The sequence below is a fragment of the Eumetopias jubatus genome, unplaced genomic scaffold (genome assembly GCF_037043125.1).
Source record: "Eumetopias jubatus isolate StellerSeaLion01/CBP00866 unplaced genomic scaffold, mEumJub1_p1.0 scaffold_1, whole genome shotgun sequence".
Classification (NCBI taxonomy): domain Eukaryota; kingdom Metazoa; phylum Chordata; class Mammalia; order Carnivora; family Otariidae; genus Eumetopias; species Eumetopias jubatus.
This window is the reverse complement of record NW_028274807.1, coordinates 161,658,552-161,673,196: the sequence shown is the minus strand read 5'-3', so window position 1 is coordinate 161,673,196 and position 14,645 is coordinate 161,658,552. Positions and strand designations below refer to the sequence as shown.

The 14,645-nt window shown below is 50.4% G+C and overlaps 1 protein-coding gene across 1 annotated transcript in view; it reads left to right on the top strand.

The window, feature by feature from the left end:
- The window catches only part of ACAD9 (acyl-CoA dehydrogenase family member 9), a 44,289-nt gene that overhangs the window by 23,713 nt on the left and 5,931 nt on the right, over positions 1-14,645 (top strand). Inside the window, exons 4-12 of the mRNA XM_028101570.2 lie at positions 2,305-2,411; positions 3,459-3,559; positions 4,427-4,505; positions 5,334-5,508; positions 7,680-7,753; positions 11,735-11,810; positions 13,209-13,279; positions 13,550-13,669; positions 14,503-14,631. Coding sequence (XP_027957371.1) covers positions 2,305-2,411; positions 3,459-3,559; positions 4,427-4,505; positions 5,334-5,508; positions 7,680-7,753; positions 11,735-11,810; positions 13,209-13,279; positions 13,550-13,669; positions 14,503-14,631 — 932 coding nt within the window. The remainder of the gene's footprint in view (positions 1-2,304; positions 2,412-3,458; positions 3,560-4,426; positions 4,506-5,333; positions 5,509-7,679; positions 7,754-11,734; positions 11,811-13,208; positions 13,280-13,549; positions 13,670-14,502; positions 14,632-14,645) is intronic.

Sequence of the window (14,645 nt, the reverse complement as noted above, 5' to 3'; positions counted from 1 at the left end):
TTAATTAGGTTACATCTTCGTTCATATGGATGTTTATTGCAGCATTTTGAGCTGTTAAACAATGTATCTTACCTGTCATTTATGACATACCTCTCCTCACATTTCTAAATGTGTAAAAACAACACTGCCGCATCTGCAAGAAGATGTGAAACCATTACTGCTGCCGCCTCCCCTGGTGGCGGAACATGTGGAGGAAGCTGTGCGTCCTGGTCTCCTGGCCCAAATCTGCAGCCTCCGTGTGCAGCGGGGGGAAACTGAGCTCTGCGCAGACAGCCGAGGCTCGTCAGTGTCCCAGCTCACAAGGCACAGGGCAATCGCCTGCCCTAGTGTGCAGTCCACAGTGAATATTAGAACAGAATGAAGGTGGGGGCAGAGCCAGGGAACCGTGGTGGGTCTGTCAGCTAAAAAATAAGTAAGTGCTTAGAGAAAACAGAAGTGGCAGAAGAAAACCTCTAGACACGTAGGTTAGTGATAATATATATTTCCCCTTCAGGAGCATTTTTAAATTGCCTCTTGATTGGGGAGAAGTACTTAATTTTATCTGCAAACACTTTGTGTCCGTTTGGGATGTGTCTTTCTCCAGCTGTGTGTTTCGTGCCAGCATGTGTGGGTGGTTGTGTGTGTGTGGGCATGAGGTGATACAGGTCTGCACCTCTTCTTGTTTCCTGTCCTCACTGGTGTGAAAGTGTTCTTTCTTTCCTAAGATGAGTTTGGGGCTTTTTCGCTTTTTTTTTTTTTCTTTTTCTTTTTTTATCTTTTCTTGGGAAATTAAGACAATAGCAACCTTATGTTTGTGCCCCCAAATTTTGGGGGAAATGTTCCCAGTCTGGAGCATTCTAAAGACTGGCTGGAAACCACCATCCTGGAAAATGGAGGCCCTTTTGGCAACTCAGCCTGGATTTTTCTCCCTCAGTTCCTGCATGCTGCCTAGTGTGTGGTTCCTTCCTGCCCCTCAGCTTCTCCCCAGCCAGCAGTCTCCACCTACTTGTCATCTGTCTCCATGTGATTGCTGTTCCTCCATGATTGTGGTGATACCTATGTTAGTGGAAAAACATCAGAAGGTTTTGGGGTTTTTTTTTTTTAAACAAACAGTACTGACCCTCAGGATATGAAATGAGTAAGCACAAAAGTGTTTTGTTTTACAGTTTTGTGTAATGGCAGGAGTGAGGATGGGATACTCTGGAGCCCTGACCTTCCCTGGGTATGGAACCCTGGGGGACTATGCATCAGGCAGGACCATCCTTCCCTTTATGTGTGAGTGGCACCCTCTGCAGTTGGGCTGTGCGGTGGCTCCAGGGCTAGGACCCCCACCCAAATTGAAGGCCCAGCTCTGCTCTTGTTGGCCACATGACCCTACGCCCCAATCTATCATTTTTAAGACACACAGAGGCCACCCAGCCACCTCTAGAAGTTGAAGATGAAATGCAAAATACATCAGCTCAGTGGAGTTTTTGTTTTTTTATCTTTGTCTTCCTTGAAGAGTGATATCCTTTTTTTTTTTTTTTTTAAAGATTATTTTTTGACAGAGTGAGGGACAGGGAGAGAGGGAACACAAGCAGGGGGAGTGGGAGAGGAAGAAGCAGGCTTCCCGGTGAGCAGGAAGCCTGAAGCGGGACTCAATCCCAGGACCCTGGGATCATGACCTAAGCCAAAGGCAGACGCTTAATGACTGAGTCACCCAGGCACCCCTAGAAGAGTGATTTCTATCCAGGTTGACTTAACCTCCCCAGGGAATGTTTGGCAATGTCTAGAGACATTTTCGGCTGTTAAACCTAGGGGAAAGGGAGTTACTGGCACCTCTTGGGTGGAGGCCAAGGGTGCTGCCAAATGTCCTGTAGTGCAGTGGACAGTTCCCCACAGCAAAGAATAATCCATCCCAAAATGTCAGCAGTGCTGAGGCAGAGAAAACCTGTCCTAGAGCCCACTGGATACTGGGAATGGGTTGCCAGACAGCTGTCAGGTTTATAAAGATCTGTATCTGTGACAGAACATACTCAACAACATTTTAAATGATTTAATGCATGTGAAGGTACTCTTTTTGTATTAATTGTTACCTTTTTATAATAAAAACATATATATCTATATATGCTTATATGCCTAGCAAAAATCTGAAGGGATGTACTCAGAAATGCTCTGATAAGTTTATGGGTAATTTTTGTTTTCTTTGTACCTTTCTGTACTGTGGTTTCTGAAAATGGTAATGTGGTATTACTTTATAAACAGGAAAAGCAGTCAAGCCCTTTGCCTTTAATGGGAGAAATTTGGGTCTGGACCATAAGTAAAGCTCGTCTGTTTCTTCTCTAGGTGGCCTGGGCCTCTCCAACACCATGTACGCACGTCTAGGAGAAATTGTCGGCCTGGATGCCTCGATCGCTGTGACCCTGGCAGCACACCAGGCTATTGGTCTCAAGGTCAAGTCTAGGGTTTCCTTCTGATGTTATGTAAAGGTCTGGAGTCACGTGGGGGTATGGAGGCAGGAGGCTTGCTCACTTTGACCATGAAGTGACTTGGGCTTGCTGTCTCAGGGTCTCGGAAGGGGGCCCTGCAGCACTCCCCTGTGATCCTCCTCTCTCTAGCCACCCAGGATGGCACTTGGTCCCCACACAAGCCACATTGCTTTGATCACACTGTCCCTTCCCTTGGAATCTTCCTTCTGTCCCCGTCGCCTTTGACGCCCACAACAGATGCCACTGCCTCCGAGGAGCCTGTCTTCACCTCACTGCTGGAAGCGAGCCTCCCCTGCTGAGCTCGGGAGTCACCAGGGCCCAGAGTGTGTCCTCCCTGCTGTTTGTGCACATGTCTTCCTTATCCCCGGGCTTGGAGCATTTTAGGGCAGGGCCATGGACACACAGTTTTCAGTGACCGGCCCGCTACTCAGGCTGTCTCTGCTCACTTTGTAGAAAGTGAAAGGAGCCAAGTGAACAGTGTGCTTGGCCCCCCCACCCCAAGAGCACTCACATTCTGAGCAGTCTTCCGGTAGAAGGAGCACAGTTCTCCCCGTGGCACTGAGAAGGAGTGTGGGAAGGCTCGGACACTGCCTCTGTACCTTCTTTCTGCCAGGTGTGGCCCCAGCACTCCTGTAGACACACGCTATCATCCAGACACCCCTCTGGTGGGTAGCATTACCGCCAGTGTGGAGTTGAGAGGAAGGAGGCTCAGAGGAAGGACATCCCTGGCCCACGGCCACCCAGCCTGGAAGTGGAGGAGCAGTGATGACGATCCCTGAGTCCAACCCAAAGCCGTGGCTGGTGCTGCAGGCCCAGGCCACGCCGGAGCGCACACTTCAGGGCGCTCCTCGGCAGCACAGCTCTCCATTTCTCCCTTGGAGCTGCCGGCTCTGAGCCCAGGGTATTTCCTCCTGCAGGAGCTGTTTGCTCCAGGAGGGGCTGTGTTCTACAAGCATGTTTCACATATTTTCTCCCCACAGCTGATAGCAGCCTTGTTTGTGTTTGGTTTAGGGGATCATCTTGGCTGGCAACAAGGAGCAGAAGGCCAAATACCTGCCCAAACTGGCATCAGGGGAGCACATCGCTGCCTTCTGTCTGACGGAGCCAAGCAGGTCTGCCCTTTGGCAAGAGGTGCCACGTGGCAGCCTCCCGGGGCATCTTCCGGGTGCCCTAGGATGAGGGCTGTGGGTTTTGGTGAATAGGTGGTGGCTTTTCTCTCTTCCGTCCCTGAATCTTCCAGAGAGTCGACTCAGCAACTTTTCTTTCAAATTCTCTTATCTTTACCTTGTTTCTCTGCCCAGTGAGACTTAGAAATGAGATGACATACCTGACAGCACCCATCAAATAACTGTTTTGTGGTCTGCAGTACCCCTTACATAGGATAGTGCATTCAGGCTCCTAAGCAACTTTCCAAGTGTGTAGGGCAGGCGGTACTGTCCCCACTGAACAGGTTAGGTTCAGTGAGGTTGTGTCATCAGCCCAAGGTCACGCAGCCCACTTAGGACTCAGGACTTATACTGACAAGTCCATTACTTGGACCACGCTCCATCCTGCTTCCCGTCACTTGGGAACCAGGGGTGCCCTGCAGTCCTCCTCACAGGAGCTCAGATGAGCTTGTTCTACGTACACATCCCCACATTTCAACCTAAGGCTAGGTGGTTTTCACTGCCGCTCTTTCGTGTGATGAAGCGGGGGTGGCCAAATCCAGCCTGCCACCTGTCTTTGTAAATAAGGTTTTGCTGGAGCATGCCCTTTGTTTACAGGTTGTCTGTGGCCCCCTCATGCCGCAGCGGCAGAGTAGGGCAGCTGAACAGACATCCTGTAGCCTGCAAAGCTGAATACGTTTATTAACCGGCCCTTTATTTTTAAAAGTTTGCCAACTCCTGTGTTAAAGTACCAAACCCTCCATTTGTCACCCCCTAGAACTGTTCCTCATCCCCAGTGTCGCTCACCTCAGCTGCGTGTTTCTGTTTCCACAGTGGGAGTGACGTGGCCTCCATCAAGTCCAGGGCCACGCTGAGTGAGGATAAGAAGCACTACATCCTCAATGGCTCCAAGGTAGCGCTCTGTGGCCTGCTCGGGCTCTCAGCCACAGCCTTCACCACGCACCGACCACCTCCCACACACCGCGGGTCGTAAAGCACGTACACATCAGCTCTTGGGTGGATGCAACTCTCTTTCTGGAAAAAGAAACTGTGGCTCAGGGAGGTGAAGTGACCAAATTTCAAACACATGTAAAAGCTTAGTATAATGAGCTTCCTCTCCACCAGCACTGGCTTCAGCATCTACTACCCCCAGCCCACCTTGTTTCCTCTGTCAGCACGGCCATGCCTGCGTCACGTCTCTGAGAGTTTCAGAGTGTCTCCACAAGATGAGACTAAGATACAAAGTCAAAATGCCATTCTCACATTTAAAAATTGATTTCTTTGTCTAGTCAGAATTCCAGTTTCCCTGATTGTCTCTTACCGTTTTATTTTCTGACAGTTTGCTTGAATCAAGGTCCAGAAAGTTCCATACATTGCAGTTTGTTGAGAAGTCTCCTTATCTCTCTCCCTCCCCTGCTCCCTTCTTCCCCTCTCTCTTTCCTTCCTGCCTGCTCTGCTTTCTTGAACCCTGGCTCCTTGGTTCTGGAGCTTGAGCTGTCTCAGTACCATTGGCTTCCCTTTTGTGTGCAGACACACCTACACGGCCACCTGTGCCTCTTGGGGAGCCTGGGGTGAAGCCCCGTCTTCTGTCCACACAGGTTTGGCTTCCTCAGAGCCAGGAGCTTTATGTTTCTGGCCTGAAGTTTTACAGGCCTCTGGGGTGTCTTGTGGCAAAGGGTGGAGGTGATGGGGGGTAAATAAGTTCGGTTTTCTCCAAAGCCCTTGTTCTTTCTTCCCTCAGGTCTGGATCACCAATGGAGGACTGGCCAATATTTTTACTGTGTTTGCGAAGACACAGGTTGTTGATTCCGACAGCTCAGTAAAAGACAAAATCACAGCATTCATAGTAGAGAGAGACTTTGGTGGAGTCACTAATGGGAAACCTGAGGATAAGTTAGGCATACGCGGCTCCAACAGTAAGTAGCACGCATGTGTGCGTGCGTACGTGCAGTTGTAAAGATGTAAATAGTTTTGGTTCCATATAAACATGTCCGTAAAATCACATTAAGAATGCCACAGTGACTCCATGGCAGTGCCAAGGAGCGCCTTGAAGCTAATTTATTCTTTTAATACATGTTGCGTGTGCCCCTCTCCATGTGGAAGCCATAGTGATCTCCCTGTGAGCACTTTGCCCTGTGAGGAAGGCTGTAATGGACACCAAGGAGGCAGAGGGGTGTCCTAGGTAAACATTCCACTGCAGGACACCCCATCTTTCCTGCTTGGACCCTCCTCCTTCCTCTCACTGTCCCTTATACCCACCCAGGGCCACCTGCATTCCCTGAGCAGCACTTGGTCCCCATGAAGCTGGTGTCCTGTAAGTGGCTTCCGACCCGACCAGCACTGCCATGAAGTCCTTACAAGACTGCTTCTTGGGGCTCCTAGTTCGGATCACGGGGTATCTCTGCTGCAGGGGACTGCAGGTGGCCCCTCCGGACCCGCTTCTGTCTGCCACCTCTTCTTTAGGGATTCTGGGTTCTGGATGGCAATATTTGCCATAGTAGCCTGGTTCAGCAGGGTCAGAGGGCACTGAGCTCTGACCTGGCCCCACTGCCTAGAAACTCTGTGACCTCAAACAAGCTCATTTACTTTCCTATGCTTCCGTTTCCTCACCTAATGGAAAGGGGTGATACTAGAATGCACCTGGTGACATGACCTGGGAAGGGAGTGTTATGACATCTGTATAATGCTTCGTGCACATGGAAGCAGGTGTTACCTACCACCAGACTCATGCTGCCCATTGATACTTAGGACGTTCCAGCAGAGGAAGGAGCATGCTCAAAGGCCCAAGATAAAGAGCATGACGTGCTGGTGGGGAGAAGGTGGTCAGAGTGACCTGGGTGAGGGAGAGAGCAGGGTGGCAGCCTGCACCACTGCTGGGCCAGCGTCCGCTCTGAAGTCAGGGTAGTTAGTGTCCCTGGGATCATCAGTGGCCCCACAAGAGTGGATAGAGTGGCCCAAAGTGAGGTCAGAGAGGGAGGCAGCGTCCTCCCCACACTCAGCAGCCTGTGAAGGAATTAGAGCCACTGGGACGAGGGCCTGGCCCCATAGCCCATCTGTTATAAAATAGGACCAGCAGCCAGAGAGATGATTTCATTGTATTTCACAACCAAGCCATTGGAATAGTAGAATAAAAAGTCAGCAGCCCTGGTTGCTTGCTGTTTGGCTACTCTTGAGCCATGACCTTCTTTGTCCTGAGGCTCCCTTTTTTTCCGGTGTTAGGTTGCTGGGAGCTGCTGTATGTGACAGCCTGCAAAAACATGCTGCTGCAGAAAACATGGTGCAAAAGCCCCTGTTCCCTCCCACCTCTGTCCTCACCGCGGTCACGCTTTCCCCTCTCTGCCTGCCTCTGCACACCAAGCGCTTCCTGACTGGGGGCTGCCCCTGTCCCCCTGTCTGAGAAACCATTCGAGTGCTCAGCTGCCAGCTGCCAGTGAGCCCTTCTCGCAGCTTGCCTGTGCTGGGCAGCCAGCTCCAGGCTGTGGGTGGGGCCCGGTTGGCCGCTTGTGTACCCTGCTGGGGCTTGTTCTCACAGCAGCTCACAGGAGCCCCTGGCGGCCCGAGCCGGACCACACCAGCACAGGGACGGCCGGGGCTCGCATTGGCTGGGCTCCGTGCCCCTGGCGACAGCTGGCGGGCAAGGCAGGGCAAGGCCATCTGCTTCCGCAGAGCCACAGTGCAGGCTGCGACTGCATCTGAATTAAGTGGGACCCACACTCCCATTGAATCCAGGCACCTTAGAAGGCCTGTGCCATCCACTTCCATGGTTCTGCCTCTGGCTCGTGCTCCTCCAAACTTCTGCCGAGCGTCCCCTTAGAAAAGCCTGATGGAAGCCCCTAACAAAAATGTTACTATCTGCCCCCTCTCCAACCTCTGATTCTGTCACCACTCTATTTCATCTGTAGTACTTAAACATCATCATGTCCCTAGCAAAGTAGGGGCTCCACGTGGACAGGAACCTTGTTTCTGTACTATTCTTTCAGTAGCTGGAGAATGAGTGAACGAATGAATGAATTATATTTCATGCCTATGGGTCCAGTGCGAGTGCTCTGCATTCATCAGGTAAGGCCTTCAATTTCATCTTTTTCAGCTTGTGAGGTGCATTTTGAAAACACCAAGGTGCCCATCGAGAATGTCCTTGGAGAAGTCGGAGGCGGGTTTAAGGTGCGTCATGACAGCAGCCCCCATGAGGGCCGCGCGGGTTCATGGAGTAGCTTGTTGGCCCCCCTCCCCCTATCCCATCCCTGCTTGTAGCCAACCAGCGTGTGCTTGCCAGGTGACTGTGTGTAGTCCTCCGACAGGAAATCAGCAGATGGAGAAGGCGGGTCCCAGAAGAGGGAGTGTGTGGTACTGCGAGGCTTCCCTTGCGTCAAGTAGGGATAGGATTCCTCTCTCCAGCAAGTGAAAGAAAGCAGGCCAGTGGGCACTGAGGAAGCTCAGTCTCTCTGAGTGCACAGCCATGGGTCCTGTCTTGGAGTCAGATTTATTATTTTTTAATTGACCTAAAACTCATATCACATAAACTTACTAATTTTCAAATGTACACGTGGGTGTTAGTATATTCGCTGTGTTGTACAACCATCACCGTGGTCTAATTCTGGAACATTTTCATCACCCCAGAAGGAAATGCCATATCTTCTCATTTCCCCTTTCCCAGTCTTTGGTAATCGCTACTTTACTTCTGTTTCTATGGATTTGCCTATTTTGAACATTCCATGTAAATGGAACCCATATACGACCTTTTGTGTCTGGCTTCTTTCACTTAGCATAATGTTTTCAAGGTTTATCCATGCTGTAGCACTTGTCATTCCTTTCTGTAGCTGAATAATATTCCATTGTAGGGACACACCACATTTGTCCATTCGTGAGCTCATGGACATTTGGACTGTTTCCACATTGGGACTTTTATCAATAATGCTCCTATGAACATCCATATACAAGTCTTTGTGTGAACAGTATGTTTTCGGTTCTTTTGGTTATGTATACCTAGAAGGAGCATTGCTGGGTCATACGGTGACGGTATGTTCTTTTTGAGGAACTGCCAGACTGTTTTCCATAGTGGCTGCACCACTTACCTTTGCCAGCAGCAGCGTAGGAGGGTCTAGTTTCTCCACATCCTTACCAATACTTGTTATTAGGCATTTTTAAAATTATAGCCATCCCGGAGGGTGTGAAGTGGTATCTCATTGTGGTTTGACTTAGATTTTCCTAATGAGTGATCAGGTTGAGCATCTTTTCATGTGCTTATTGGCCATTGATACATCTTCTTTAGAGAAATGTATTTTCAGATCCTTTGCCCATTTTTTTTAAAGCTTATTTATTAGTAATCTCTGCACCCAATGTGGGGTTGAACTCATGACCCTGAAATCAAGAATCGCACACTCCCACTGAGGCACCCAGGCCCCCCTCCTTTGCCATCTGGCTGTCTTTATTGTTTCCCAGCCTTTACCAGGTGACCTGGGCAAGTATCTTCGCTCTGGGGAGCCCCACCCACCTTGGCTGTGAAGCAGGGATCACAGCAATACCTTTCTCCCTTCCTGGGTATTAATGAGAATCTGATAAATGCGTTCAGCCAAAGCCCCTGGCTAGAGGCTGCTTGGTGAATGTGGACCAAATGACTTAAGAGGTGAAAGGACAAAAAGGTAGCAGTGTGTGCACAGTGGTATGTTTATTATTTGTGTAACTCAGATGTTATATACAGATGAGAATATAGATGGAAAAAATGAAATTAGCTGAAGCTCGATTCTAAGAGAGTTGCTATGCATCGTTCAGTTTGGGTGCTCATCTTTCTAGACCTCTTTATTTATTTATTTAAGCTATTTAAAGTAGGCTCCACTCCAGCATGGAGTCCAGCATGGGGCTTGAACCTACAACCCTGAGATCACGACCTGAGCTGAGATTAAGAGTCGGACACTTAACTGACTGAGCCACCCAGGTGCCCTTTTCTAGACCTTTTTAAAGAGCATATGTCTCTTAAACATTTGGTAATACTATTTGTGTAATATAGCCTGTATTTTTTCACTTATCAAGAAATCCTAGTACTCTCTCATGCTAGTAAATGTATGTTGCTAATATTTAACCCTGCAGAGTATTTCTCTGGTGGTGGCACATTTGATGTTCCCAGGTTCCTGGGGTCGGGCATTTAACACTGAACCGTATTGCGTGGGCTGTCTCCTTGCTTGTATCTGTGCGCACTTGTCTGATTATTTCCACACCTTAAACACCCAGCAGTAGGCTTTCCAGGTCAGAGGGCACAAACATTTTCAGTTGGCCGCTGCTGCCGGGTTACCTGTGGAGAGTTGGGCTTGTTCCTATATGGGAGTGGCCCTTGCCCTAGTCCTTTCCACACTGCATTGAGACATTTTCCCCATTGTATTAGATGTAAAAACAATTATTTTAGTATGCAAAAGAAAATAGATTTCCAAAGCCCTTTCTTTGTTACTAGTAGGATTGCTTGCCCGTTGACCTAAATGCTAAAAAGTGAGTGCCCGGAGACCACAAAATGATCAGAGGCCAGGTGAAAATCGCCTGGCTAAAGTGGGAAAAAAAGGGTAGACTCCTGGGTAGTCAGAGGTTTTTTGTTTTTGTTTTTTTAAAGATTTTATTTATTTATTTGACAGAGAGAGACACAGCGAGAGAGGGAACAGCAGCAGGGGGAGTGGGAGAGGGAGAAGCAGGCTTCCTGCGGAGCAGGGAGCCCAATGCGGGGCTCGATCCCAGGACCCCAGGATCATGACCTGAGCCAAAGGCAGACGCTTAACGACTGAGCCACCCAGGCACCCAGTCAGAGGTTTTATCGATAGACCTTTGAGGTATGGAGGCAGTCAGTGAACTGCCGGGCAGGGGCTGTTGGAAGCATGGATTGTGTGTCACTTCTGGCAAAGTGTGATGTAGAATGCCGTTGTAAGGAGACATCTGTGGGAGAGAAGCTGGTCAAGCGGGCAGGTGCCTCATAGGCAGGAGGGGAGGCCCCATGGTTGAGGAGGGTTAATATTTGAGCTCAGGAGCCCGTCTTGAAAAAGGGCAAAATCTATTAAGATCCTCTGGGGAATGAGATCTAGTCTCAAATCCTTTTTTCTTTCTGTCTCTTTTTTTTTTAATGAGTGTAAGAAGAAATTCTGAAGGGGCCGTAAAATGGATTGCTTTCATAAAACCATGAACTGGCTTTTGCAAGCCCATGTGGGCAGAGGGGATGAAGTGGGAGAATTCACTTGCTCCTCATAGTCCTGGCAGGTCCCGAGACCAGTGCACACCCGAGGCCTGAGACTCAGGCAGTCTGAGATCAGAGGCACAGCCCCGAGAAGAGGCAGGCCAGGATCTGGGTGTCACACTGTGGTGGGATATAACTGTGCCTGCTCCCTCATTCAGCCCCCAAGGCCGGGCCTTGTTCCTGCATTCCCCAGTCCCCTAGGACTCAGTAGGTGAAATCTGCACTCACCTTCCCCCCCACCAGTCGTTGGAGCAGCTTCCAGCCTCACAATGTCTGCTTTGAGATTCTCCCGTTCAGGTTAACAAGTGATCATAAATTCAGAATCAGTTGCATAATTTATTCATCCAAGTCACACATAAGCATTCAGTGAAAAGCTGTAATACGCTTGGAGTTGCGCTTTTAGGAAAACTGGTGTTCACAGACTCCTTTCTGCCCTCAGCCCCAGCCTGTCATTGAGGCCTCCTAGTTGGGCATCACGGGTGTGGGAGGGGCTTGGCGGGTCACTGCTGTCCTTCGGGAGGGTCATGCTGGTGGGAAAGTCTTGGTAGCTTGCAGGGTGTACCCCGTAGGTCTTAGTTTCTGCCCCTCCTCTGAGGACTAAGAATTGGCCTGTTCTACTGGAATAATGTTGTCCAGTTCCTTTATCAGGAGGTGACTCCAAGGATGTTTGTGACTGAGTCACCTTATTGTGATGTGTTGGGACCACACTGTCTCCCAGCCTGGTGGGGATTGGCAGGATGATTAACTTTCCCAGATGTGGGCACAGAATTCTCTAGAGACTTACCTTTTGTCCTCAAGAAACCATCTGGTAAAAATAGACAAGCAGTGCTGTGGTCTGTCACCTCCAGGTCCTTTGGGCTTTTCCCAGCACAGCAGGGGTGAGCAGGACACTTTGGGAGTGCAGTGGCAGTGAGCCGCTCCCTCTCTCCCTACAGGTAGCCATGAACATCCTCAACAATGGGCGGTTCAGCATGGGCAGCACTGTGGCCGGGATGCTCAAGAAATTGATTGGTAGGTAAGTCAGGGACAGGAGCCTTTTGTGGCCCAGTCTTGCCCCTGCAGCCCCCACTCCACCCCGGAGGCTCTACGATGTCCTTACACAGGCTGCTGCTGAGCCAGGCCTTCAGATGGACAGAGAGCCCAGCTGCAGTTTAAGATGCGGACTTTGGTTTAGACCAAAAAATGTGGTCAATCTGCCCCCAAGTGGTTAATGTTCCCTTTTCACACTCCTGTTTTACCTACTCACAGAGTCAGGGAATGGGGGAGCGGACCATCAGAGGTCAAGAGGGGTTGCTGCTCTGACCACTAAGAACAGAGCTACTTCACAAACATTCAGATGTGAGCAAGACATCAGTGCTAATTCAGTGGGAGACTCGGTGGGTGAGGAGTGGAACTCCGATCACTTAGCTTCAGGATCTTCCCTTTGTTTTTTCTGTTAGCATACCTGAAACCTAGAATGTTTTGTCAGTGAACTTAGAACAGCCCTGTGGGGTTTTGTTGGGCATGGATGTCATTATCATCTTAGCTTTGTGGAGGCGACTGCAGTGAAAGGGGCCCTGGTTGGGGGGGGGGGCCGCTGGTCTAGTGCTTATGAAGTTCCTCAGAGTTCAGGGCCAGGTGGGGACAGGGAGGCTTTGTTTTCATCTCTTATCTCCATTTCATAGATGAGGAGCCTGAGGCTCAGAGAGGCTAAGTGATTTGTCCAAGGCTACTCATTTGGGCCTAAAAGCTGATCCTGTCAGACTCCAAACTCAGGCCTCGGCTCACTTTGCTAAGCTGAGCCTGGGCTTCCCCATCAGGAAAACTTCCCCATCAGGCCTAAGTGCCCTGGGCCTCTGCTTCCCCATCAGGAAAACTCCTTCATGCCAGAGCTTAATGGGGGCTCTCATGGTCGGCCTGCCCCCAAAGGAGGTAGACTCTTGAGAAGGCTGACTGCAGGGGGAGGGGCTGGCATTTGCCGCTGACCACTGGGAGGCTGCCATATTCTCTTGGGCACCTGGTACAGCTTTATACACGACAGGCTGCCCTCCTGCTCTAGTGATGGACAGCTGTGACAGGCATGAGCCTGCTCCTCCTTTCGGGTGCTTCCAGGGCCCTGGCTCCGTGCTAGGTGCCTTACTTACACCTGCAGCTCTGGCAGCCTTGGCAGCAATGCTGTGAGGTCAGTGGTGATGTTCAGGGATGGTAGTTGTTGGCCCGGCCTATCATCTGGTAAGGAAAAGTGTCAGGTTCAGGCCTGTCTGACCAGATATGCTAGGAAGGGGCAGCGCTGTCTTGCAGGGTGTTTGGTCTCAGCAGACCTGTTTCTCATAGTTCCTGCCTGAGTATTGGTAGAGTAATGATGATAGCCTTAGGAAATTGTTTTCGGATAGCCAGAAAATGGTTCTTTTTAATGACTCTGCTCTTCAGAAATGACTGCTGCATATGCCTGCTCGAGGAAACAGTTCAACAAGAACCTCAGTGAATTTGGACTAATTCAGGTACTGAAGGTTACGGGTGCCGCATATATTGGTTTCACGTGTGGGCATGAGAAATGTGCCTTTGTGGTCTGTGCTGGTGACTGCCGTGCAGTGATTGGGAAGAAGACAGGATAAGGCTTTATTTAATGTGGCTCGCTGTCATGAATGCTGGGGCTTGGTGCTCTTGGGCATTGAGGCTCTGGACTTCATTACCTTCTCTGCTGGCTGGCACATCTGGGTCTCAGCACATGCAAATTGTTTCTTGATTGTGTTTTTTTCTGAACACCCCAGGAGAAGTTTGCCCTGATGGCTCAGAAGGCTTATGTAATGGAAAGCATGGCCTACCTCACTGCGGGGATGCTGGACCAACCAGGGTTTCCTGACTGCTCCATCGAGGCTGCCATGGTGAAGGTAATCCCTGCCCAGCCTGAGAGACCCAGAATAGTTCCTTAGCTGCAGCCTTTCAGACCCAGTGTTCCCTGCCATCTTCCTCTTCTTGTAAGCTTATAGGTCATTTTATCATTGATCCAGTATTTATGACATCCCCACCATGTGCCAGGCATGGCCCTAGGACACAGCTGGGGAGGCCAGCATGGCACAGGAGAAACAGCAAGGAACAGTGCCCAGTCGAGTGTGTTGATAGGGACAGGACAGTGTCTCCCCAGCACAGTTTGTGCCAAGTTGTTACTAGTTGATAGCAGATGGAGAAAATATAGGCCATGTTATAGTTTCCCATCAGTATGCAATAGCAGCTGAGCTTTCTTGAGAAGGACTTTATTGTGGGTGGACGGCCTTCCACTTTTGTGTGTCACCCACAGCCAGGTGTCAAGCCAAGCAGTTCATATGCAGAGGAGTGAGCTGTGGGTGAATGGGGCTGGGTGGGCAGCGTCAGGCCTCCTGGAGAGGGAGTCTGAGATGGGTTTTAAAAGGACAGGAGTTTTCTCCATGTGGAAGGTATGGAGTGGGCCCTTCCACCCCAAGGAAGCCTCAAGAGGTAGGAAGAGTCACGGTAGATGGGGAGCCACGACTGATCACTGTGGTCCAGGAAGAAAAGGACGTGCCTGAGGCCACCCAGTGAGACTGTGACAGGGCTGCTACCTGGGTCAGTCTCGTCCTAGAGCCAGGTTCTCCACGCCGAGCCTCCCACTCCGTCCCCAGGCAACCTACCCTGGCTGAAGCCCCCCCTTGTGAAAGGCACCCAGCACTGTCACCCCTGTGCTAACCGGGTCCTGCCTCTGTGGCAGGTGTTCAGCTCAGAGGGCGCCTGGCAGTGCGTGAGCGAGGCACTGCAGATCCTCGGGGGCTCGGGCTACGTGAAGGACTACCCGTACGAGCGCTTCCTGCGTGACAGCCGCATCCTGCTCATCTTCGAGGTGAACGCCCAACA